Raw genomic sequence first — 24,362 nt, 5'->3', positions numbered from 1 at the left:
CTTTTTGAAAAGCACTATGGCGAAATAGTCATTTGGTCCAGAGTTATTCAGCAAAGGAAAGTTTGGCAAAATAGTTATTTGGTCCAGAGTTAATCTCTTTCTTTGCTTGATATTGTGTGTATTTATTTACTATAAAGTCTCTTGCCACATCTTATTCTAAAGTACGTTAACTTAGGGAAGTTCACAGATTAAAGGTTTCCTGCCAGTCCTCCCCTGAAGCTAACTGAAGTTCCCATACCCTTTTTCAGAGGGTTGGGAGGGCCCTCCTGAACAATATGAGATGGAAAGTCGAAGGATTTTATGGCCAGCATCCATAGTTTTTTGTGGGTTTTTCGGGCTGTGTGGCCATGTTCTAGAAGAGTTTCTTCCTGACGTTTCGCCAGCATCTGTGGCTGGCATCTTCAGAGAATGCTTGCCTGGAAAAAATTGTGTGTGTGTGTGTGTGCGCGCACACACACACACACATACTGTATGAGCCTGGGAATGCAGGAGTGATTTGCATGTGTATTGTTCTCTTGCTGACGGCAGGCCTCAGGCTGGGAGGCTAATGCAAAAGAGGATTAATGTCTGCTAATTGGTGATCATTATCTGCTGGGAAAGCCCCTGCTTTCCCATTTGCAGAGTCCTCATTTTGCTCTTCTTCAGGACTGGTAGCCAAATTTTGTTCACTTTAAGGGTTTCTTCTTTCCTGTTGTGAAGTTGTCCAAGTGTTTGTGGATTTCAATGATTTCCCTGTGCATCCTGACATGGTAGTGGTTGGCATGGTCCAGAATTTCAGTGTTTTCAAATAGTATTTTATGCCCACGATGGTTTGTGGCATGTTCTGCTACTGCTGATTTTTATGGCTGGCCCAGTCTGCAGTGTCTCTCGTGTTCCTTGATTCTTGTTGGCACACTGCGTTTGGTGGTCTATGTAGACTTGTCTGTAGCTCCATGGTGTGTGGTAAACTCCTGTGGCTGTGAGAGGGTCTTTCTGGTCTGCGGTAAAAGTGAAGACAAGCAGCCACTAAAAGGGAAGGTATTTTTACCATACATCAAAGGAGTCACAGACAGAATAGGCAAAGTGGTGAGGAAGCACAACCTTCAAATGGTTTACAAACCGATGAAGAAAATCCAGCAAATGCTTTGCTCAGCCAAGGACCAGAGACTGAAGAACCAGAGAGCACGTGTGGGAAACAGAACCCCTTTCAGACACTTTGTCCCATCTCTGTCTACCCACTAAGAGTATCCCTCAATCACTTTGTAAGAATTGGTCCAAGGATGAGTTAATAATTTGATCCTAGATATCTTTCAGTCACTAAGGCATTTAATTTAAAACTGCTAGCATACTGAGCAATAGAAAAGGAATTCTTTTATTCTAGCTTGTTCCCACTTCAGAAGTCAGTAACTGGTATGAGGATGTTTGCCATAGGTCCAAAACACACTGCAGAAATAATTCAGTTTAAGATGGCTTTAACTCTGGGAATTGTAGTTTATTGTGGCCCCAGAACTCTCTGACAGAGAAGGCTAAATGTCTCACAAAACTACAATTCCCAGAATTCCCTAGCATTGAGCCAAGGCAGTTAAAGAGGTCTCAAATGGGATTATTTCTGCAGTGTTTTTTGGACCATATATAAAACCTAGTTTTACATTAGTTTGAAAGACTTGGGAACCTAACAATCAGGATATTTATTTCCTAGTAAAGGTTTTTAAAATGGGAATGGAAGTTATATGTGGTTTATTTTTTACAAAACATATTGTATGGAGTATGAGCTATTTATCTGTGGCAGTTGCTGGGTATTGAAATAACCATTTTTCCACCAGGAGTAAATATTATTTTTAGTGAGGTCACATGGATGTAGGTAATCCTATCCTAAGGCTACCTGCCTGGTTTACAGTGTTTTTGAAAAAATACGTGATTCACCCTTTGGACTGGATAAAACATATTTATGGCTCCCCGCCAGATATATAAAGAACTCAGCTCCATTTTGTAGAGTTTTTGAGGTTCATGTGATCAAGATCAGATGTGCATTGTCTCTTCCAGTCAGATTATTGCTGTTGCTTTTTAAGAGGCATTCTAGTAGTGAGTTTGTGTATGGATGCAGAGGAACCTTTTCATGTCTTGGGTCCCTTCAGACATGGTGGACTACAACTCCCATCATCCCCAGCTATGCCATTTTTTGCAGTTACATGTTGCCCATGCTGGCTGAGAATAATGAAAGTAATGGTCCAGCAGACCTGGAGAGTACCAGGTAAGGAAGAGATAAGTTAGATGTTTACATTAAGCAACTAGAAAGTAGATACATCAGTACTTGTTTAACTTAGACATGTAGTATCTTCTAATTCTCTTTTAATTATGGCTTTTTGTGAATTCAGAAAGGCCAGAATTTTCTGGAAGTGTATTTGTGAGAAATATGTTCCATAAAGTCATAGAATCTGATTGCCCACTGGGATGAAGTTTTGTTGATGACTGACTGATGATAGTGGTCTCTTTTGCAGGGGCTGGGAGCAAGTGGAAGTCACTTGCACTCCATATCAGAAGGAGAATCTTAATACTCTCTGGAATGTTGAAGATCACATCAATCCTAGATGTAAGTGGCTGAATGTATCCTTTTAGTGTAAAAGGATTTAGATCTTTCTTTCTTTCTTTCTTTCTTTCTTTCTTTCTTTGAATGTATGTTTGTGAGTTTTAAATACGCAGCTACTATAAAGCAGTCAAGGCAGTCAATTGGAATTCCATAAGGCTTCGATCCAGGCTGTCTGAAAGACTGTATGATCCTATTCAAGACTTAAGAACCATGGGAGAGGGCTTCTTCTTTCTCCCATCACCCTCAAAGGTCCATATGTTGAAGACACATGAGGACCTTCTCAGGGGCTGATTCTAGGCTATGGAATTCACTTCTGTGGGATGTTAGGCTGGTCCCCTCTATGCTGCCTGGTAGAAAAAATGGTTTAGTGATTTGGGTGTTGGACTACAACTCTGGAGACCAGGGTTTGATACCCAGCTTGGCCATGAAACCCACTGGGTGACTGTGGGTAAGTCACATGCTCTCAGCCTCAAAGGAAGGCAATGGCATACCTCCTCTGAACAAATCTTGCCAAGAAAACCCCATAATAGGTTTGCCTTAGGACAGTGGTTCTCAACCTTCCTAATGCCGTGGCCCTTTAATACAGTTCCTCAAGTTGTGGAAAATTATTTTGGTTGGTACTTCATAACTGTGATTTTGCTACTGTTTTCTGATGGTCTTAGGCGACCCCTGTGAAAAGGTTGTTTGACCCCCAAAGGGCTTGTGACCCACAGGTTGAGAACTGCTGTCTTAGGATCACCATAAGTCAGAAATGATTTGAAGGCACATGAAACACACACAAGGTTGTGCAGAGAGGTCTTTTTATGTGTGTGTGTACACACTGTTTTTATCTAGTGCAATGTTTTAAAATGATTTTATACTTCTACATTTTTAATACTAGCTAATCAGGTTTAGCTCGGTTTTATTTTAATGTTGTAAACTGCCTTGGGCCACATGTTAGGACAAAAGCAGGATACTAAATAAATAAATACTTGAAGTTTTTTCCTAAAGGTTGGATTGGGGTGTAGTTTGGTTTATCCACAGGAAATGATCGTGTGATCCAAATTTTGTGATTTCAAAGGCAGTGATGGGATAGAGAAAAGATTGGGATACTGCATTCCATAGATTTTTGCCTCTTTACACCATCTGGACTATGGTGCCCACACTGATTTACAACTAAATTGAATTTAATGCAAATTTCAATATTCTGCTTAACTAAACAACCTTTTAAATTCTATTCTGAATTGTTTTCCTTTCTGTAGTGCCGAATATCAGTTTGGATGTTCTGAAACCTTCCTTTCCAGAGATTCTGCTGGAGTCTCACATGGTTATGATCCGAGTAGGTAGATTGGCTTGGATTCTACATTTGCTTGTTCATTTACATTTATTCATCTGTAGCAAAACAAAATGGAAAATAAATACTAAAAGTGTGGTAGCTGTACCTGCCTGGCTCATACCTGGAATAAGAGAAGCTTAATGCAATCCAAGAGGTTTATATTCTGAAATGAATTCAGTTTTAACGAAACTCTGAAGCGATAACTTATTTGTGAGCTCTAGTTTCTGTGTGCATTACTACTCTGTAAGGGGTTCTTTATACTGTAATTAGAGAAATCTTAAATACCCTTTAAGATATGAGAGTGCCACTACATTTGATAATGCTGATGAGAGCAACAGTACAACTGCTTGCCACAAAATAGGATTAATGCTAATTTGCACTCATTTATTTAGTTATCCTCCCATTTGTCTGACAAACATAGCATTGCTCAAAATTTTAGGAAAATTTGATTCTCAGTCAAGCTGGTGGAAAAATGGAATAAAGTGAAAACATGTCTATGATGACCTTAACTAGGGAGCAACAAAACCTCAGAGTTCCAGTTCTTCTGTTTATCAGTGAGCATTCTCTTACAAAAAAAAAAAAATCATGGGAAAGTGCTTGTTGAAATACGTTTTTCCTCCCAAATCTCTTATTAATGTCTGATTTAAAAATTAGAACCAGCATAAAAATTGTCTTTAAACACTTTAAGACTGAGTCTGTTCACCTATAATGTACAGTAGTCTTCTTCACTTTTTTCATTTTTATTGCCTTACATTGCTACTAAGAGATTTAAATCAGTATTCCTTTTTATAATAAGAAACCAAGAATTTGCTGCTGTTAAACGAAATTCTGGTTTATTTTTCCTCCTTGTAGCATGGGAGAAGGAAAGGGACCTGGGTGACTTCACAGACCAATGATTTACTTGGGCTTTCTGCATTTACCGTAGCTTTAGCTTTATGTGCAATTAGTTCCATGGATTTGGAAGGAACTAATTTTGTTTCTTTAAATTTAAAGGTGTTTTCTGTCCAGAGTGGAAGCCAAAGTGATGTGTACAAAATATACATTGTTGACAATAAAGAACTGGAAATAACCATTGGGTCAATAAAAGCCTGAAGGCATTTTCACTTTGGGGAAGCCTCAAAAGCATTTTCATGTGAATTGTCGTATCCATTTTTTAAAGATGGCTCCACTAGTGGGCAATATGAATATATTTGTCAAGGAAGAGCAGTATTTCTAGGTGTGTGTGTGTGTGTGTGTGTGTATACATATGAATGTTCCTCCTATCTTTTGTGCTAATTAATTATCTGAAAACTGCTTTCCTGGATCAGACTAAAGGTCCATAGACTTTAGCAATCTGTCTCCACTGGTGGTCTGACCATGTTCCTTCCTGGGAAGCTCACAAGCAGGATTTTGAGGCAGATAACCATCTTTTGCCTTGTTGTTTGTTTCCTTGAAGAACAAGAGAGCATGCATTTGCAGAAAATGTTTTGGAAAAAAGGAATATTAATGAAAATACTGTTGTTTTCTGGAGCTGTGTACTCCAGAATCCCATTGTGTCTAACAGTTTTTACCAGTTTGAAAGGCTTTGGGCCCTATATGTTATGTCTAGTGCTCCGGTAGTGTGGAGGGTTATGGATATACTATAATGTAAATTGTCATTAAATAAATGGTACCCAGCCTGCTTTCTTAATAAACTGGTGTGGTAGCTGTTCCTATAAATTAGCAGTGAGCAACAGCAGAGAATTAGGGGGCAGGCAGTTTTCATCTTCATACTCCTTTAGGGGCTGCAGTGGCACTCCTGATTCAACTGGAATTGATCTCATAGCATCTGGTTTATGTTTTGGTTGGCTTTATTGATTTATTTTTGCCAGTTTTGGGTGGGTGAGTAAATTTAAGTATTGTAGGATTTTTGCAGGATTGTAGGAACTAGGCTGCTGTGCTTTACAGTAGTTTTGACATATTTTGGTGAAAAAATGGCAGTAATTAAAAAGGAAGAATTCAGGTGAGTTAGTGTAGTGGCTTCAGGATCTGCAAAATAGGACCTTGCTGTTTGCATGTATTCAACAGATTGCACTTTCCGCACCTGGCTATAGATACATAATAATAATAATAATAATAATAATAATAATAATAATAATAAGTTGGAATATGGTATGTTTCGCTTTGCTTGTTGTTGAATTTATACTCTCTTCCCCTACCATGTGCATACAGAATCTAAAGCTTGTCTATCTCTGATTTAGCCACAAAGCCTCAGGTCTAAACCAACATTGTTGCTTCCACATTATGAATGTGATGTGTTCTACCTTCTTCTGTTCAGCTGTGTCCCAAATTCTTGTGGCACTGACTCATCACTTAATGCTTGTGGCACTAAGAAGTCATTGGACATCTGAGGATACTTTATATTGAAGTGTAAGGTCCTCCAGGTTGTTGGTCTACAGGCAGCTCCAATCATCCTTGACTACTGAGCATGCTGACGGGGCTTCGGGAACTGGGAGCCCACCAACATTTGCACAACGACAGGATCGCCTACTGATTTAAAAGCATATGAATCATGTTTTCAGAAAGTTAGCCTAGGACGTGAGATAGATTTTTCCAATAAGAGAGACTTGTCATATATATACAAGTGCAAGTTTGTCAAGTAAGTTTATCAGTGGCTACTGCATGGTACCTAAAATTGCAAATTTTAATAATTTAATAATAATTTGTTTTATTTATATACCGCTATTCCAAAGATCATAGCAGTGAACAGCAAGTAAGCTAATTAGCAAGTAAGCTAATTTGCCCCCAACAGTCTGGGTACTCATTTTAGCAACCTCGGAAGGATGCAAGCCTGAGTCGAGCTTGGGCCCTTTTGCTGGTCTTGAACTCGCAACCTTGTGGTTTTGAGTGAATGGCTGCAGTACAGGCATTTAACCACTGCGCCACCAGGGCTCCATTTAGATTGAGAACCAGTTCTTTGCAGGAAACAATAGAACAAAACTGTTATCTTCATGTACTGGATGGTGAGTTTGCCAGAGCATCTTTGTGAGATAGGCCTCTAATCTGATGTGGCACTGGTGCTCTTATGTTCTTAAATGGAAGTTATGCAAGTTTCTATAACAGTGTATCAGGGAAGATATTTAAAGCAGGAGTAGGGAGTGCAGGGCTTTCCAGTTGTTGTTGGACTCCTATTCCAATCAGTCCTAGTCAGCATAACCAATGGAGTAGGATCATCGAAGCTGCAGTCCAGCAATATCTGGAGGGCCACATTTGCCAACTCTGATTTAAGAGGAGTTATGAAGATCTTACAACACAGAAATGAGTATAGCTTTTCTTTGTCTTGTAGGGAAACAGTGGCCTCAAGCCAAAGGAGAATGAAGTCACATCCAAGCCCTGGCATTGGCCCATCAATTATCAGGTATGGAGGCAAAAATGACTCTTGCATGTTGAGGTTTTTGGATTTGTCTCCTTTTTAAGACAGGATGAAGGCCTGATTTTGATTGTTTTCTCCATAGGGCCTCCGTTTTTCTGGAATCAATGAAACAGACTATAGAGTTTATTTACTAGGAAACCCGGTAAGTACAATTTGGTTTGGTTCCTCCATTTGGGGTGGGGGGATTTTTAGGATCCCTCGAATAGGTAGCTTCCTTGCTCCACAGCTCTTCCTCTCATTCCCTCTTTAGTTCTCAAAGATATATCTGCGTTAGTCTGTAAGAAGAGATAGAGGGATCCAATAGCACCTTTGAGACTAATTGGAGGAAAAGGTCTGTTAAACTCTTCATTCAGTTTAGTCACACAGGTGTTACTGGATTCCTTCATGTCTTTTTATTCCATCTCAATAGTTTCTGTGTAGTTTTATGGTACCTTCTGTGCATCTTTGTCTACCTGCAAGGCTTTCCCTCACAGGTGATCTGGTGGATGAACTTAATCACAATTGGATTATATCTCTTCATGACAATATTTGTATCTGTGACCATGAAGAGAGGAGTCCAGCTGACAGCTGAGCACAAAGGTAATATAAATTTTCCAACATGCTATGTCCCTTGGCACACGGTGAGGGGTGAGGGAAGTCCTGAGTATGATATCAAAAATAACATAATTAAAAATGTTGGAGACCTAAAATTACAAAGGACATTTTCCTGAATGCTTTGTGGCTTCCCCAGACTGCTTCAAAATGCTGATTTTCAGGTCAGTAAGAAGATACAGATTGGAAGGAAAGACCAATTTGGATGTGGCAGTATTTACGCATATGCACACTTAGAATTCTTTGAATTTCAGCCTGTGATTTTAAGACGGGTTTTAGTCTTTTATGGCCAAAGGAAATATATATTCGTAAAAAGAAGGGGAAATTCTGTATGGTAAATGTTTATTCACATTTCCTTTGGAGATATTTTTTTGTGAATTCTGAAAGGCCAATGTTTTCTGGAAGTGTATTTGTGGAAATATTTGTGAGGAGAAAAAAGAATTGGTGATCATCACTAATGTTACAGTCCAGGAGCAAGAGATTTAACAGCTGAGAACCCACAAGTCTTATGTATACAGCAGGTGTTGCTACTGCTACTGCAGTGGTGTTCCAGAACTTTCTGTGGCTCAAGAGAAGGAATGTAACCTGAGAGATTAGTTCTCAGAGCTTATATTTTTGGAATATTTTTGTCACTCCTGATGTGGTTACTTCTTAGGAGGCTTTGTGGTCTTCCTGAGCCCCACCTAAAGGGTAATCTTCTACTGGGCTGTCAAAAGCTATTCACTGGTTTTACTTACTGTGCATACTGATTCCTTTATACATGCACACAGTTATATAAAAATGTGACATTGTCCATTAGTCAGAAAGATTGAGGAAGTTACGTTCTGGTGGCTCCAACCTTGTTGTTTCCACATGGAAACATCAAATGAAGAAATTACTCTCTTCCTTAACTTTTCATGATGGTCTGTGGAATGCTTTCTTAACCAGGATTAGCTTGGATTTGTAGCAGTTGCTGGTATGCATACTAGAAGCAAACATGTTTACTTGGCAGAGTATTATGAATGCATTACTGTGGGGCATATATCAGCAATGCTCTTTTCTTCTAAGCCCTGAACTGATAAAGTAGTGACATTAAAACAGAGAGCATTGTATCTTATATACACCATGAAACCAGATATCTGCAGGCAGTTAGAAACAAATGTTTACAGTTTTGGTTTGAGAAGAATGCAAGAAATGTGGTTTGTGTACAGGACCTTAGCTATATGCATATGTGTTGTGTTCCAGAGCTCTCTCAAGTCCTGCTAAATGGTGGAGGAAGAGTTATGCTGGGATGGCTTCTTCATTATATTCCTTTCTTCATGATGGGACGGGTGCTCTATTTTCATCATTATTTTCCTGCCATGCTTTTCTCCACTATGTTGACAGGTATATTTCACAAGTCTTTTACACAGCAAGAACTTAATGCCATGGTAGAGTAGATTACAGAGAGTCTTAAAAAGGCTGAGTACAATAAATAACTATGGCCCGTTACAGATGGGCATAAAGTATGGACTGGGTCCGTATTAGGGTTAGAAAGGGGCGTCCCTTCCAGACGCCCCTAACCCTAATACAGACCGAGTCTGTACAAAATGGTGGCGCCCGTTCCACATGGGGGCCGCCATCTTTACGTAGCAGACGTGCTGCGTCCACACACCGCACGGCGCATATGACGCTGCGAGTGTGCCATTGGCGCCTCACGGCGTCATATCCGCGCTGCAAAGAGAAGCGCCATTTTGGCGCTTCTTATTTGCAGTACGGAGGAGCCTCACGGTTTGGATGCTGGGGCTCCTCCGCACTGCAAATGGCGGCGGCGGCAGACCGCCCCTTCTGGGCGGTCTGTAACATGACTATGTTTCTTCTTGAAAAATGGTTGAAAAAATCCCCAGTAAATTGCATTTTTGTGATGAAGATCAGTATAGCTTCGACCTTGGTATGGGAGACTTGGACATAGAACACCAGCTGTTATTTGTCAGCCTTGAGCAACTTCATCTTAATTTTCCTATTTGTGACATTGATAAAAGGATGAATAATCCGTACAGTTTTGGTGAAGGGAATTCTAAAACAACTTGCCCCAAAAGTGGTGTAACGTTCATCTGTATTTTAGATTGTGTTATATTTGGCCATTTATTAAAAATATTGGTGAACTGTTTAAAACTATTTTAAAAAGTATTCTCATTCTGAAATATTAATATATCTGTTCTACAGCTGTAGATTTCTTTTTTATCATTTTATTTTATCTTGCATCTTGCTAGGCACTGTCTTAATAAAGCAAAGTGCTTATTTTAGCTTGAAGATTCCTTTTTTTAGAGAAAGAATTGCAGGAGACAGTGTTGGTATCAACATAGTACTGAAAATACATGATTTTATTGGACACTTCTTTTTGCTGGAAGTATTTTCTGGTAAAATAAAGGATGTTAGTTTTAGAAGATTCACCATGAGAGAACTCTTTCAGAAATGAAATAGAATTGGGTTTTCATCCTTTTAATTGATATTAATAGTACCAGGCAAAAACATGATTACATGATGGCTACAGGTTATTGATAAGATGCAGCCTTGTTTTGACATTATTACTAAAATTTACATGGATTTTTTCAAGTTCCATTGTGCCTGTCCAACTTTCCCTCTTCTCTTACTTGCTCAGGGATTACCTGGGATGTATTTCTGAAATTCTGGGCTGGGCCCCAGTCATGCAGCATCCAAAGGAGAAAAGTTTACAACTATGGGATAGTGATATTGATCCTGCTCAGTATGTATAGGTGAGAATTTGTTCCTAAATTGTTAACACATAGCTAAAATCATTATTTTTACTTGGAGGGCTTTTGCGTCATGATGTCTCCTCAACATTCATGTGATCAAATGGTCTTGAGAGAAGGGCCTTTGCAGACCAACCAAACCCTAAAAAACAATTTCAGGAAATAGCAGTAAGCTATTGAGTAGTTTTCACAATGGGTGGAGTTACTTTCATAGGAGATGGCCTTGGATATTGACTAGTGTTAATATTCAGAAGCTGCCTCATTTGAATTGCTTAGAAAGCAGCAATCCTAATTTATTAAAGTTTCAGGTGCCACTTTCTTTTCACACATCCTTGTACTCTCTCAATACAATAATATAGGAAGCTTTTATTTATTTATTTTTAGTTACCCACTATCTTTGATAGCAGAGTTCAGTGGACAGTGGACATCTGAATGGACACTGATCTAATTTTCAAGGTTCCAAAGTACTGCTGTGTTTGTTGTGTGTCTTCACACTGTTTCTGACTTATGGTGACCCTGAGGCAAACCTATCACAGGGTTTTCTTTGCATGATTTGTTCCGAGGGTGTGTGTGTGTTGCCTTTGCCTTCCTCTGAGGCTGAGAGAATGTGACTTGCCCAAAGTCACCCAGTGTGTTTCCATGGCTGAACAGGGATTTCAATCCTAGTCTCCAGAGTCATAGTCCAACATCAAATCAGTATACCATTCTGGTTGTCACTATGATTATATAATTCATTGGTCATGAATGGTGCTGTGGCACGGATGAGGATCATGTGGCCCTCCTGATATTGCTGGATTGCATCTTCTGACCAGCCCAGGCAGCTTAGTCAACATTGGGGATGATGGGAGTTGTAGCCCAACATATCAAAAGGGCTGCAGATCTCCTTCCCAACTCTATGGAATGGGATGCTGAGATGTGTTCTGTTTGTGACATGGGATATCAGGAAATTTGGTTCATATATCAATCTTGTTCCACAGCTTCTACCTCTTCCACCCTCTCTCCTATGGGATGGTAGGACCTCTGGCTTCTGATACCAACAGCCCAATGGCAGGACTTAGGTGGTTGGAAACATGGGAGTTCTAGATCCAGCCTGAAAGAAGAAGGGAGCAAAACAGAAGAACAGAAATGGTGAAACCTTCACTGTGAAGAATCTTTCCCAGCAGTGTTTCTGTGCTGATACAGACAGTGGACTGTGCACCTCAGGCCCTGAGAAAAGCTGGCAGCAGTGAAGGAGAATATAGTTTTTTGTGGGTTTTTCAGACTATGTAAAGTGAAGGAGAACTTTGGCCAAGTGGCCTAGGGTTCCGGTTACTTGATCCAGTTGCTGCTCTCAAGATTGAACCATCCAAGCAATATGTTTTAAGCCTGGCTTCTACAGCAGGATTATTTGTGTGAAAATTTGGGGATGTGTGTTTGTTTGGGCAAGAGTGTAGCTTAGTGCTGTCTCTCCTCATGTGTGATTTATTAGAGCACAGAAAATATCAAACATACATAGAGATGAGACAGTCTTTGATATCAGGGTAGTTTACATCCAAGAACTTTTTTATCATGATGTTTTTAAAACTACATGAGAGTAGGTGGGTGTATGCACACAGACACGTATATGTCTTCCTGTGGAAGTTCTGTGACTGCTCCTCTGGACTTCAGAAACTTTGACTTAATCGTTACAATAGTGTGAAGCCCTTGGAGACTCTGTGCCTTGCTTACTTTTCAAACAAAAGGCAGTTGATTTTTTCCCCTTTTTGCACAACACCTTTGCTCTCAGAGTACAGAGAACAACTTGAAAGAACTGTAAGGATCTCATGCGAGAATGAAATTGTAGCATTCAAGTTGCTACACTGCTCCTTTGTTTAGAAAACTCTAAGACAGATAAAACTGGTAGCTTTTTACTTTTGTTTTAGATTTTCTGCCCTAAATTCCCTTTGAGAATGATGTAAAAGTTACACAGTAGATTAGAGATTATGCTAGGGCCTGTCACTCATTCTGTTAGCCTACTAGTACTTAATTCTGTGAAGAAGCTGCTATCTCTTTAATGAATGCCATATACAGAATAGGCAACTAACAGTAGGCTACCAGAACACTGTTTCTTTGTTAAATGCATATAGGTTTTGAGGAGACATTAGTCTGTTTGCAGTGATAAACTATCTAGAAAAAGTTATTGAAAAGATTAAAGGCAGAAGTAAAGAAGTCTTCACCTGGTTACTGAAGAGAGCTTTTCTTTATCTACTTCTGAGAAAGTGTTAAATAAGTCTTGAGAAGAGATCTTGAGTGAGTTATTGTGTACCACAGTTTTCCAAAGCAAATTTGGGTTCAGCTATAATTACATAGCTTCCTTGAAGCCTCCTTTGCATAAGTGTCAAGAAAATTGAGGCCATCCAATAATTCATTTTAGCATCTGTATTAAAGCCTGAAGCCTGCCGCGTCCTATTGCCCTGTACCATCCATCATCAAAGGGCTGTTTCTGTTGGCATGGAGACTAAATGCCAGCATCCCCAGGAGAGGTTGGATAGATATGAAGTGTGTTGATTGCTGAAGACTCTGGCTGCTAGATTCATTGAAGGAGGGGGGTGGATGCAGGTCTATGCTTAGTTTGGCTTATTTAGTTAAATAATGTCACTATGACCAACCCTTTAGTGGCAGTAGTTTTAGATTTTTATTGTATGGGCAGTATCCAGCAGTGGAATTCTGCTGGCAGAACAATGTAATTTAGCAGAAAACGCATCCCCTCCAAAACAAACAAACAAACAAAAACAGCTCCCGAGGACTAGCAAATATCTGGAATTTTTGGGTGGCTTAAAAGGTTGGGGAAGAGAACAGAAGGGGTTTGAAAGATTCTACCACTGAAAGTTGGATTTAGCTATGTACAGTAGTTGCAGAAATGATTAAGGGTCCTAGCCTTTTACTTTTCCTTTCTTTTTAGAAACTATGGGGAATCACTGCAATGAGTTTTTGGTTTTGATAGACTTTCCATTACCTGAGGCAGGAAGCACTCCCCTTTGGTTGGCCTGGGACATGAGAAATCCTGCAGGAGGGTGGGATGGGAAGGAGGATGTCACAAAAGCCTCTCATTATTCTGCATCTATGCTACTGGAAGAGGCAGCAGGTTGGAGGTCCAGTAGATTCTAAGCAGTAACAATACAGTTGATTTATAGGAAGGCAATTCTGATCTTCCATTAGGTGCTAAAATGTTACTCTTGACTAAATTATCCAGAAGAGGACCTCATCTAGTAGTCACTTCACTGTTTAATTTTGTATTTATTTCTCATGAAGGCTTCCCATAACTAAAATATATTGCTATGAATGGGTAGCTGCTTCCTTCTGAAATGTGTCTGATGACACTGCTTTACTACTATGGAAAGGTATCTTGAACAGTAAACATTGAAACAGGATGTTTAAAAAATAGCAGGCTTCAGACTTGTAATTTTTAATCATTCTCATTCACAGAAGTACATTGAGACACCAGTCTTAGGAGAGCTGGTTAGCTTTTTGTCTTTGTGATGCTGGATTCTAGTAAAATCCACTGAAGGATTCCTAATCATTTCAGTACCAGTTACAGATCAAATAATTGGATTCTATGAACAGATGTGCTTTAGATGGGTGGTTTAATGAAGCTGCAGAAGAGTGGCATTTTACTAGGCACAGGGTGCTAATTGATGTTGGTATTTCTGGTTCATTAACACTTTTCCATCTCTTCCTGGCTTACCTCAACCTTAGCTTCATAATTCACCTGTGTTTGTCACACAGCATTAATTAACAGCAACATTCACCAGTGTTTCGGAGCATTTGCTCCCCTTCTTTCAAAACCCATTACTGTTTAATTCAGAAGAAGGTACAAAGTAAATTCTTTCTGAGTCTGTACATTTCATTATTTATTATATTTACAGGGTACTACAAAAGTTTGCTCTTATAGGATCATTTGTTTTCTTCCTAGTGACTTCTGTGGCCTAGAGTGTTGATCTAGAAGTCTGGATAGTATACTTAAATATATTCTGGAGTAGCCTCGTTCCTCTCCAGTGGTCTTACTGAAACACCGAGAGATCTGTCATGATGGAATTTGTTACTAAATAAAATTTTTGTTTTGGGGAATTTTTAGAGAATTGTACATTCTTTCCTTCCATGTTAGTGTAGAGCTAACAATTTTAATTCTTCAACATTTCTTCTAGGAAATAAAGACGGTAAATTGAGAAATTAAAAAACAAAAACAAAACCCACCTGCTTCTTGAGAGATGCTCTCTTGAAGGCCTTCACTTTAGGTCAGGGTGGGAACCTCAGCCTCTACGCCCAGATCTGGCCCTCTGGTATTCCCTGGATTGCTGTGATCCCTTCCCACACCATCATCATTTGGCTTCCCAAGTTGTATATGGATATTCATTCCCGTTATAAAAAGTTAAGATACTTCTAGTGCTTGATTATAAGAGATTTACACTAAAATTGTTCTGGTATGTCTGACTGCAGCCTTTGCCTTTGGCCCTTTGATCAGTCCTTCCTCCACCCACCATCATTTCTCTGAAATTGAATTTGGCTGAAGGCGTTCCAGCTTGCCCTAGATAGTAGTAAAGTCAGATTTTTCATTCTTTGTGTTGTCTAGAACTTCATCTTGCCAGAAACCCCAGTCCTTTTATATTTATACAGGGCCTTAATTGGTTTATTTTTGTTTGTTGTGTGCCTTCAAGTCATTTCCAACTTATGGAAACCCTAAGGTGACCCTGTCATGGGGTTTCTTGGCAAGGAATTAGTCAGAGGTTTGTCAATGCCTTTCCCTCAGGCTGAGAGCATGTGACATGCCCAGCAGGTTTCAGGGCCAGGTTGAGAGTTGAACCCTGGTCTCCAGAGCTGTAGTCCAACGCTGCAAAACTACTCATTCAGAAACATAGCAAGTACATTTCTATACCTCTTATCAGTGTACTTAAGTACTCCCTAAGTGGTTTACAAAGTGTAAGCTAATTGCCCCCAACAATCTGGGTACTCATTTTAGCGACCTGAAATGATACAGGCCTTTATAAATAGTACACTGAAAATAGAGGATCACGTCCAGCTATTTCTTCACATAAATAAGTGTCCATACACACCTAGCATATTAGGTAGGCTTCGCTAAACCCTTGCACAGGTAGAGAGTTTAGGTAGAGATACATTTTAAACAGTCTTCAATTGTTCTGAAATAAGGGAGGTGTCCTAAGCTATTTTCAAATCTGTATTTCATTTGTAACTTGATTGCTTCAAAGGACTGATTTGTACTCTGCCGTAGGTGACAGTGAGGCTGTAGCCAATATGGCAGTTGACTACCAATTGTAGGGAGCCCTCTGCATTATGAATTGTTTTTACTAATGCTGCTAAATTTGAATGTATGTATATGTGTCTTTTGTTTATGACCATTGTCTTTATTTTTAAGTGAACATATTGTTATGCAGTGTAGATGGTACTAAATAAAAAGGAAACTGCCTTTTGAATGACATGTCTTTTTGTAAAGGAATTAACAAAACAACATAGAATTAACTGTTTATTTTTAAAAATAAATAGAATTTCTTTAAAATGTCTTCTTGATTTCTAAATGTTTTTCACTTTCTTGTCCATAGCATCAACTTGATGATAAGGGATGTCTGAGTGCAGAGGTGCAATCCTGTCTCTCAGCCACCCCCCTCCATTTTCTTAATTGTCACCAGCAATAATTTGCTTTAGATCGTACAGTGAATGAGGATGATAGATTAAAACTTTATGTGCACACAAATACCCCGAATCAGTGCTTTGTCTGTTTTGAAGGATCTCAGGTTCCACTAATAGACTTTATACTTGATTTCTCTAGCCAAAGTTTGGCGGTAAAGGGTAATAGCAGCATTTCTGAAATTTAACTTGACCATCTGATCCATTTGGGGATGGGTGCAGTCATCTCCTTATTGATCTACTTTTTGCAATTATATATTATGTATGTCATACAATCAGTCATAAAAATCAAATAGATGTCCAAATTACAAAATGTAGTTATTGTTAAGGAAAAAGCAACATGGGACATACAGTGAAAGAAATAAAACATGTATGTGAGAGCCAGGATGACTCAGCAAAAGCAATTAGGAGCCACACAGGTGTAAAAGGTAATGTAATTAACAAGTCCTAAATGCCAAGGACAGAAATGCAAAGTGGATAATTGAACACACCTGAGAATTGTTAAGTGGTCAAGGTGAGATGATGAAATCATTATGGGATGAACCAAGAGAACCAATGAAAATGGATGTACACGCCCACTGGGTGGAAACTGACAAGAGTGGGTGGTGTTTTCCAAGGGCTATAATAATTGCTATGAATCCCAATGTTTTTGTGGGTAGTAGTGGATAGTAGAGAGGAGTTTTGGAGCTGTATATAGTAGAATAAAGTAGATCTTTTATATAAGACTACTGAGTTGTCTGGTGTCTTGGGTGAAGATACAAGAACCAGCTGGATCCTGAAGAAGTGTGAAGACTTCTGTGGAAGCAAGAGTGAGAAGGCTTGGAGAGTTTGTCAGGGTCTTCAGCCTATTCTCTGTAACTCTGCTGCTTTAGAGCAAAGCTTTAACCACTGGCCAAAACTGGTCAGCGCCGGTGCGTAACAAGGTGGTGAGTTCGAGCCAGAGGTGAAGAGCTACAACTCCCATCATCCCTGACAAGGGTTATGGGCCCAGATACTGCAGCACCCAGCATCCACAGAAGCTGAAAGTTCCCGAGAGTGGAAGACAGTTTTGTGGAAGACAGATCAGAGCAAGCTGTTTGCGCTGCACTGACAAGCTCCGTGAGTAACTCCTCCTGTGTTTTGATAAAGCCCGAAAGGGGTCAACTGTGCATACTCAGAAGGACTGTGTCAATTGAGTCACTGCACAAATTAAGATGGAGATTTTGAAGTTTAGTAAATTGAACAGAAGCAACTACTCCACATGGAAGATTTATGCCCAATCACTACTTGTAAAAGAAAGTTTGTGGGCCACAGTTGAAGTCGGGCTGCCAGCAGATGCTAATGCAGCCACGAAAGAGAAAGATAACAAAGCCAAAGCTTGTCTTTTTCTAATGCTGGAAGAAGACTTGATTAATGATGTCAGAGATAAGGAAACCGCCAAAGATGTGTGGGACACTCTGCAGAGACTACACACTCCTTCTACTGCCTTTGCAAAAATGCTATGGTCTAAGAGAATTTATAGGCAGAAGATGGCAAAAGGGCAGTGTGTGATAGAACATTTAAAAACTATGCAAGACTTGTTTGTGCAGGCTGAGCTAAGAGGAGTGAAAATAAGTAGAGAACAGCAGTGTTATATATTGATTGAATCCCTAGACCCTTCTTGGGGAAACATTACCAACAGTTTGCAAAACTTACCGGAAGCAGAGTTGACTAGAGACTTAATTGTGGCCAGGATCTTGGAAGAAAACCAGAGAAGGTTGTCTGAGAAGAATGACGCAGCAACTTCTAAGAGTGTGCCAAGTCAACAACAGGCAGCTTCTTCGAGGGAGCAACGGAGATGTTTTTACTGCAAAAAGATTGGACATTTGCAAAAGCACTGTAATCTTTTGGCTGCTGAGAGAAGCAAGCAAGAGAGCAGATGGCAACCACGGCACGATCAGAGGCAGAAGCAGTCCAAGCCGCCATTTTTGAAGGACAATAGAAATGATAATAAGGGGTTTGCAACCATGATTAAGGAAAAACAAAATGCAAACTCTAAATGGCTTGTAGATTCAGGAGCTTCGTCCTCCATGTGTAATAACATTAATTTAATTAGTGAAAGAAAGCCAGCCAATGTAAATGCAGTAGTTTTGGCTGATGGGAATGAGCTCAGTACTGTAAATCAAATGGGGACAGTTTACATTCCAGGGCTAAAAGAAAACTTTAATGATGTTTTGCATGTAAAGGAATTAGAAAACAATTTGTTATCAGTGAGCAGATTAACAGACAGAGACTACATAGTCACTTTTGAAAAGAATTTGTGTAAAATAACATTGAATGGGGAACTGCGTGGTATAGGCTTGAAAAAGGATAAGCTTTATTTCCTGGAGGAAAATGTTGATAATTACAAGGTTAAGAATGCTAACAATATTGACAATGTTCCAATGCACAAAGACTGCATACATGAGCTCCATAGAAAATTTGGCCATGCTAGTTTCAAGTGTTTAAAGAATTTAATAAGCATGTGTCCAGATCTAAAAGTAGCAGAATGCAAAAATCATTTAGATTGTACAGTTTGTAATCAAGTGAAGGTCAGAGCTTTTCCAGTTGCTAAGAAATCTAAAAGAATTGCTCAAAGACCATTTCAGTTTGTACATGCAGATGTAGCCCAAGCTAATTGTTTATCTTTAGGAGGAAGCAAATATTTCCTAGTAATTGTGGATAGATTTTCAAGGTATGCTTTTGTAAGAATATTGAAAAATAAGTCTGATGCTGGGCAAAGTTTGAAAGCATGGGTAAGAATGGTAGAAAGACAATTTGATAGCAAAGTTGGAACAATTGTTACAGATAGAGGGGGAGAATTTTTAAACACCCAGCTGTATAATTGGTTTCAAAAGGTGGGGATAAGACATGAAACCACCAACCCTGCTTGTCCAAGTGAGGATGGTTTAGCAGAAAGAAAAATCCAGGACATTAAAAGGATATCTGCTTGCTTGATGGCAGATGCGGGAGTAAAAGACAGCTTTTGGGGTGAAGCAACCCTGACTGCCATACATATAAGTAACAGATTGTTTCATTCTGAGATTGAAGACATTCCCTACAGGGTCTTGTATGGGAGAGTGCCAAATTTTAAATACTTAAGAGTTTTTGGACAGTATGCATATGTATACATACCTGCTTGTTTTAGAAGAAAAGGAGAACCAAAAAGTAAAAGACTTATGTTTTTAGGATACTCAGGAAACAGCTACAAATTTCATTTGGGAGGAAGAGAAGTGCAGTACTCCAGGTCTGCAAATTTTGAAAGACATGCTGGCTGGGACAAGCTGCATGCCAACAAGGAAGTGTTCTTGAGGTTAGGTAGCTCAAGTGAGCAGGAAGCCCAGACTGAACCAACTTCAGGAAATGGAGGGGTTTCAGTCAAGCCAGAAGCCTCTACTAGCAGTAGTGGTAGTACCTCTGATGGGGAGACACAATCTAGACCTGTAACCACTAGAATGACAGAAGACAAAAGATTTAGCCAAAAGACAACAACTTCTAGTGCAGACAGTGATGAAGAGAGAGGCAGAACAACAGAATTTATACCCAGGCGTAGTCACAGAGTTAGAAAGTCACCAGATAGATTTGTTGTGACACAGGCAAGAGCTTGTACAGTAATAGAAGAGCCTGAGAGTTTTGAAGAGTTGGAAACCTTTTCTAGGGAAGAACAGGAAAGATGGTGTGATGCAATGGATAGTGAGTTTAGTTGCCTGGTGAACAAGGACGTTTTTGAAGTTGTGGCTAGACCCAAAGATAAGAAAGTAATTGGTTGTAAATGGGTATACAAGAGAAAGGAAATGCCTGATGGAAGCATTAAGTACAAAGCTAGGTTAGTAGCTAAGGGTTTTGCACAGCAGCAATATGAGAATTTTGACAAGACTTATTCTGCAACTGCAAAGCCAGAAAGTTTGAGAATGGTGTTAGCTGTAGCAGCAAGAAGGAATCTAGTTGTAGGACATTTTGATTTTGAAACAGCTTACTTAAATGCAAATTTGGATGAAGAAATTTTTATGGAACAGCCACAAGGGTTTGAAGAAAATGGAAGTCAGAAAGTTTATAGATTAAAGAAGGCATTGTATGGTTTAAAACAGAGTGCCAGAGCTTGGAATTTGTGTATTAATGACGAGTTAGTTAAGCTAGGATACAAAAGAAGCGTTGCAGATGCTTGTGTTTATACAAAAGGAGATATAGTGTTGGTGATTTATGTGGATGACTTGTGCGTAGCAGCAAAGACAAAACAGGAAATTGAGTCAGTTAAAAGAGAATTGTCTGAAAATTTTGTTTTAAAAGATTTAGGTTTGTTGAAATCTTATTTAGGCATTAATGTTGAATGGACACAAGAAGGTCATTGTTTGTTAAGTCAGAGAAAGAAGATTGAGAATTTGATTGAAAAGTGTGGACTACAGAATGCTAAGATAGTTAGAACTCCAATGACAACTGGTTTCGTATCAGAACCAACATCTAGAGATTTTGAGGACAAGACGTTTTTCAGGAGCATAATAGGATCTCTACAATTCATTTCTTGCCACACTAGACCAGACATTTCGTATGCTGTGAACGTCTTATCCAGAAGACTTTCTGATCCTAAAGTTGAGGATTGGACAGCTGCAAAACATTTGTTAAGATATTTGAAAGGAACTCTAGACAAAAAGTTAATCATCAGAAGCAGTAATGCAGATTTAGATTGCTATGTAGACAGTTCATTTGCTTCAGAATTAGGAGACAAGAAGTCAGTTACAGGAATGATCATCAAGTATAGTGAAAGTCCAATAGTATGGAGAAGTAGAAAACAAACAAATGTAGCATTAAGCACATCTGAAGCAGAATTTGCAGCTTTGAACGAAATAGTGAACGAGGTACAGTGGCTTGAACAATTGTTAAATGACTTAAACGAAAATTTCAGAGTACCTGTTGAAATACAGGAAGATTCACAATCATGCATAGCAATGGCTGAAACTGAAAGTTTAAAGAACAGAACCAAATATGTGGGTGTAAGGTACCAAAATGTAAGAGACATGGTCCAAAAAGGAGAAATAGAGTTGAGGTACATAGAAACACAAAATAACATAGCAGACTTGTTTACTAAAGCTTTAACAGTGGAAAAACATGAAAGGTTGACACAAATGGTTGGAATGACATTGTAAGCCACATACAATATTTTATTTCGGAGGGGATTGTTAAGGAAAAAGCAACATGGGACATACAGTGAAAGAAATAAAACATGTATGTGAGAGCTAGGATGACTCAGCAAAAGCAATTAGGAGCCACACAGGTGTAAAAGGTAATGTAATTAACAAGTCCTAAATGCCAAGGACAGAAATGCAAAGTGGATAATTGAACACACCTGAGAATTGTTAAGTGGTCAAGGTGAGATGATGAAATCATTAATTATGGGATGAACCAAGAGAACTAATGAAAATGGATGTACACGCCCACTGGGTGGAAACTGACAAGAGTGGGTGGTATTTTGCAATGACTATAATAATTGCTATGAATCCCAATGTTTTTGTGGGTAGTAGTGGATAGTAGAGAGGAGTATTGCAGTTGTGTTGGATAGTTTTGGAGCTGTATATAGTAGAATAAAGTAGATCTTTTATATAAGACTACTGAGTTGTCTGGTGTCTTGGGTGAAGATACAAGAGCCAGCTGGATCCTGAAGAAGTGAGAAGACTTCTGTGGAAGCAAGAGTGAGAAGGCTTGGAGAGTTTGTCAGGGTCTTCAGCCTATTCTCTGTAACTCTGCTGCTTTAGAGCAAAGCTTTAACCACTGGCCAAAACTGGTCAGCGCCGGTGCGTAACAAGGTGGTGAGTTCGAGCCAGAGGTGAAGAGCTACAACTCCCATCATCCCTGACAGTTATATGTAGTGGAAGCTATTTATTACAATGCAAAGTTCAGAACAAAGATAACGTGTATGTGTCCAGATGAGAGACCAAGCTACAAACTTAGAAGTTGGCAGATTAATATTCCATATGTAAAGGGGGTGACAACAGGGTAGGATTATACTGAGAGGACCTTAAATAGTCATCCCAAAGGAAAGCTAAATTATCATATTTTTTATAAATTACTAGGTATGACTAAATTTCTTCTGTAGCATTTTATTTTCTCCATCCACACAGACCTGGCAAAGTTGCCAAGAAAAATCTGTTTTCAGGGAGAATGAATATATGTTCATTATGATGTGGGGTTGGTTACCAATTCAGAAATGGAGCAGCTTGAACTATCCTGTATGGCTGTGTGAGAAAGAGCCAGCTTCTAGAGATGAAAATCTAATAGTTTATGTGGTATAAATTAAATCTCATACAGATTCTAACTAAACTTGTGTAAATACTACAAGCAATCATTAGCAAATGAACTGCTGAGTTTCCTCAAGAATGCCTAGAGCATCATTTAGAAAGGGCTTGAATGATATGTGTCTCACTTCCTCATGCTTCTTGTTGAAATAGTGAAGGAACTGAGTGAGATTAACAGAGGTAAGGCAGACAGCCAAACATAACAAAAAATGCTGTCGTGAGTTGCTGGAAGGTAATGATACAAAAATGTCTAATGCGCGTTAGTAGAATGTAGGTTATGGCATCAAACCTGGGACTTACTTTGCTATGTGTACAGTTGGCCCTCCACATTCGCAGCTTTGTCTTTTGCGGATTTGATTATTTGTGGTTTTGATTAATATGTTATCTCTAGTAATCTCTAGGTCCTCCAGCACAACTGCCAGAAGCTGATAATAAAGCTGAGCTGGAGAACCTAGAGGTTCCTAGAGAAAACAATTCTCTGGGCATTCATAGGTCCTCCAACATGATTCTATGATCAACTTTAAGGTTGCACTGGAGGACCTGGAAATACCTAGAACAGTGTTCTCTCAGGTGAAAAGAATATTGTTTTTTTTTAATTTGCAACTTTCATGGGAGTCCTGTGCCCCTAACCCCAGTGAATATGGAGGGACCACTGTATTTACTCAGGGTTAGAAAAGTCCTCAGGGTTCACCAAAACAGCAACTTCCTGAGAAGTTATTTACTGAGAAAGCCAAGAATGGGTTAAACTTTGGGCTAGTTAGTCAGAGGAAAGAACTTGATATCGGAAGGCGAAGTGGTATATTTTGCCCCTAATAAAAAAACACATTAAAGAAACAAAAACAAAGTGCCCATTTTCGAATGGTAGTAACAGCATGGTTGAGTTGGAAATGAGACGCTGCTCAGCTGCATTGCATGAATTGGGCAACTCTGGCCATTGACATGGTAGACTGCAATTCTACAGTCCCTCTCCATAGGCTGTTCAGAGTTGCAGTCCAGCAACATTCCTTACTCTGGATCTAGCAGAATGCTTATTTTTTAAAGAAAACATCACTTTTTCACAGAATCAAGATTGCCATTTAAAAAATTGAAGAATTCCATGTTTGTGGGAGATGAGGAATCGCTCCACAGTACAATTGTAGAGAAGGCTATACCAGTAAGGAAAGACTCGAGAAGCAGAGTCAATTAAGAGAGGGTGGTTGGTTGGAGATATATTCTCTGAACTGCCACAGCTTTCTGCAGTGTGATTGAGTTACACCTTGACTGTAGTATCAACCTTCAGAAGGTGACTTCTGTTCTGATGTTTACATTTGAAATTTGTTTTTGACATTGTTAACACAGTTAAGACTATTTTAAAGCAAATTGAACCAGAGCAGAAGTAAAAAAAATGGCTGAAAAAAGCAATGTATCTGAGTATCAAAGAGAGGAGTGTTCTATTGATGCCTCACTTGAAACCAACAGCTCTCCATTTGGTCCCTCTTGGTTTCTTCAGCTAAAACATGCCCTGTTGCCCTTTTGATTTTTTTGTTCTGTACAGTAGTCCCTAGTTGGTAGTGTATTGTGCAATACTAGGTTTTGCCTTTTAGTATTCCACTGCAAAAGAAAGTTGAACATGTTCTCCTTCCTGATGGTAATCTCCTTACTTGCATGGCTCAGATCCTTCAAGATAATTATCACTGCCCCACTTCTTCCCCTTTTGGCCTGATAGCAAGAGGAAAATAGTCCAGCTGCTACCCTTATCATTTATGTACAAGATTTTGTTAACCTTAAGAAGCCGTTCTGCTGCTTGTTAAGCAACTGCAATTGAGTGTAGCTTTGCTGTATTGTA

The 24,362-nt window shown here is 39.3% G+C and overlaps 1 protein-coding gene across 3 annotated transcripts in view; it reads left to right on the top strand.

The window, feature by feature from the left end:
- Positions 1-16,106, top strand: part of POMT2 (protein O-mannosyltransferase 2) — a 47,229-nt gene extending 31,123 nt beyond the window's left edge. For all 3 annotated transcript variants that reach the window (XM_089522272.1, XM_089522273.1, XM_089522275.1), the window contains 8 exons: positions 2,478-2,569; positions 3,808-3,884; positions 7,186-7,257; positions 7,355-7,414; positions 7,746-7,851; positions 9,088-9,228; positions 10,484-10,598; positions 11,573-16,106. In XM_089522272.1, coding sequence (XP_089378398.1) covers positions 2,478-2,569; positions 3,808-3,884; positions 7,186-7,257; positions 7,355-7,414; positions 7,746-7,851; positions 9,088-9,228; positions 10,484-10,598; positions 11,573-11,678 — 769 coding nt within the window. In that variant the 3' untranslated portion in view covers positions 11,679-16,106. The remainder of the gene's footprint in view (positions 1-2,477; positions 2,570-3,807; positions 3,885-7,185; positions 7,258-7,354; positions 7,415-7,745; positions 7,852-9,087; positions 9,229-10,483; positions 10,599-11,572) is intronic.
- Positions 16,107-24,362: the final 8,256 nt, after the last annotated feature.

This window comes from Sceloporus occidentalis, unplaced genomic scaffold (assembly GCF_023333645.1).
Source record: "Sceloporus occidentalis isolate IW3139 unplaced genomic scaffold, rSceOcc1.0.p SCAF_4, whole genome shotgun sequence".
Lineage (NCBI taxonomy): Eukaryota > Metazoa > Chordata > Lepidosauria > Squamata > Phrynosomatidae > Sceloporus > Sceloporus occidentalis.
Note: the sequence above shows the minus strand (reverse complement) of the source record. Positions and strands in the feature narration are given on the sequence as shown.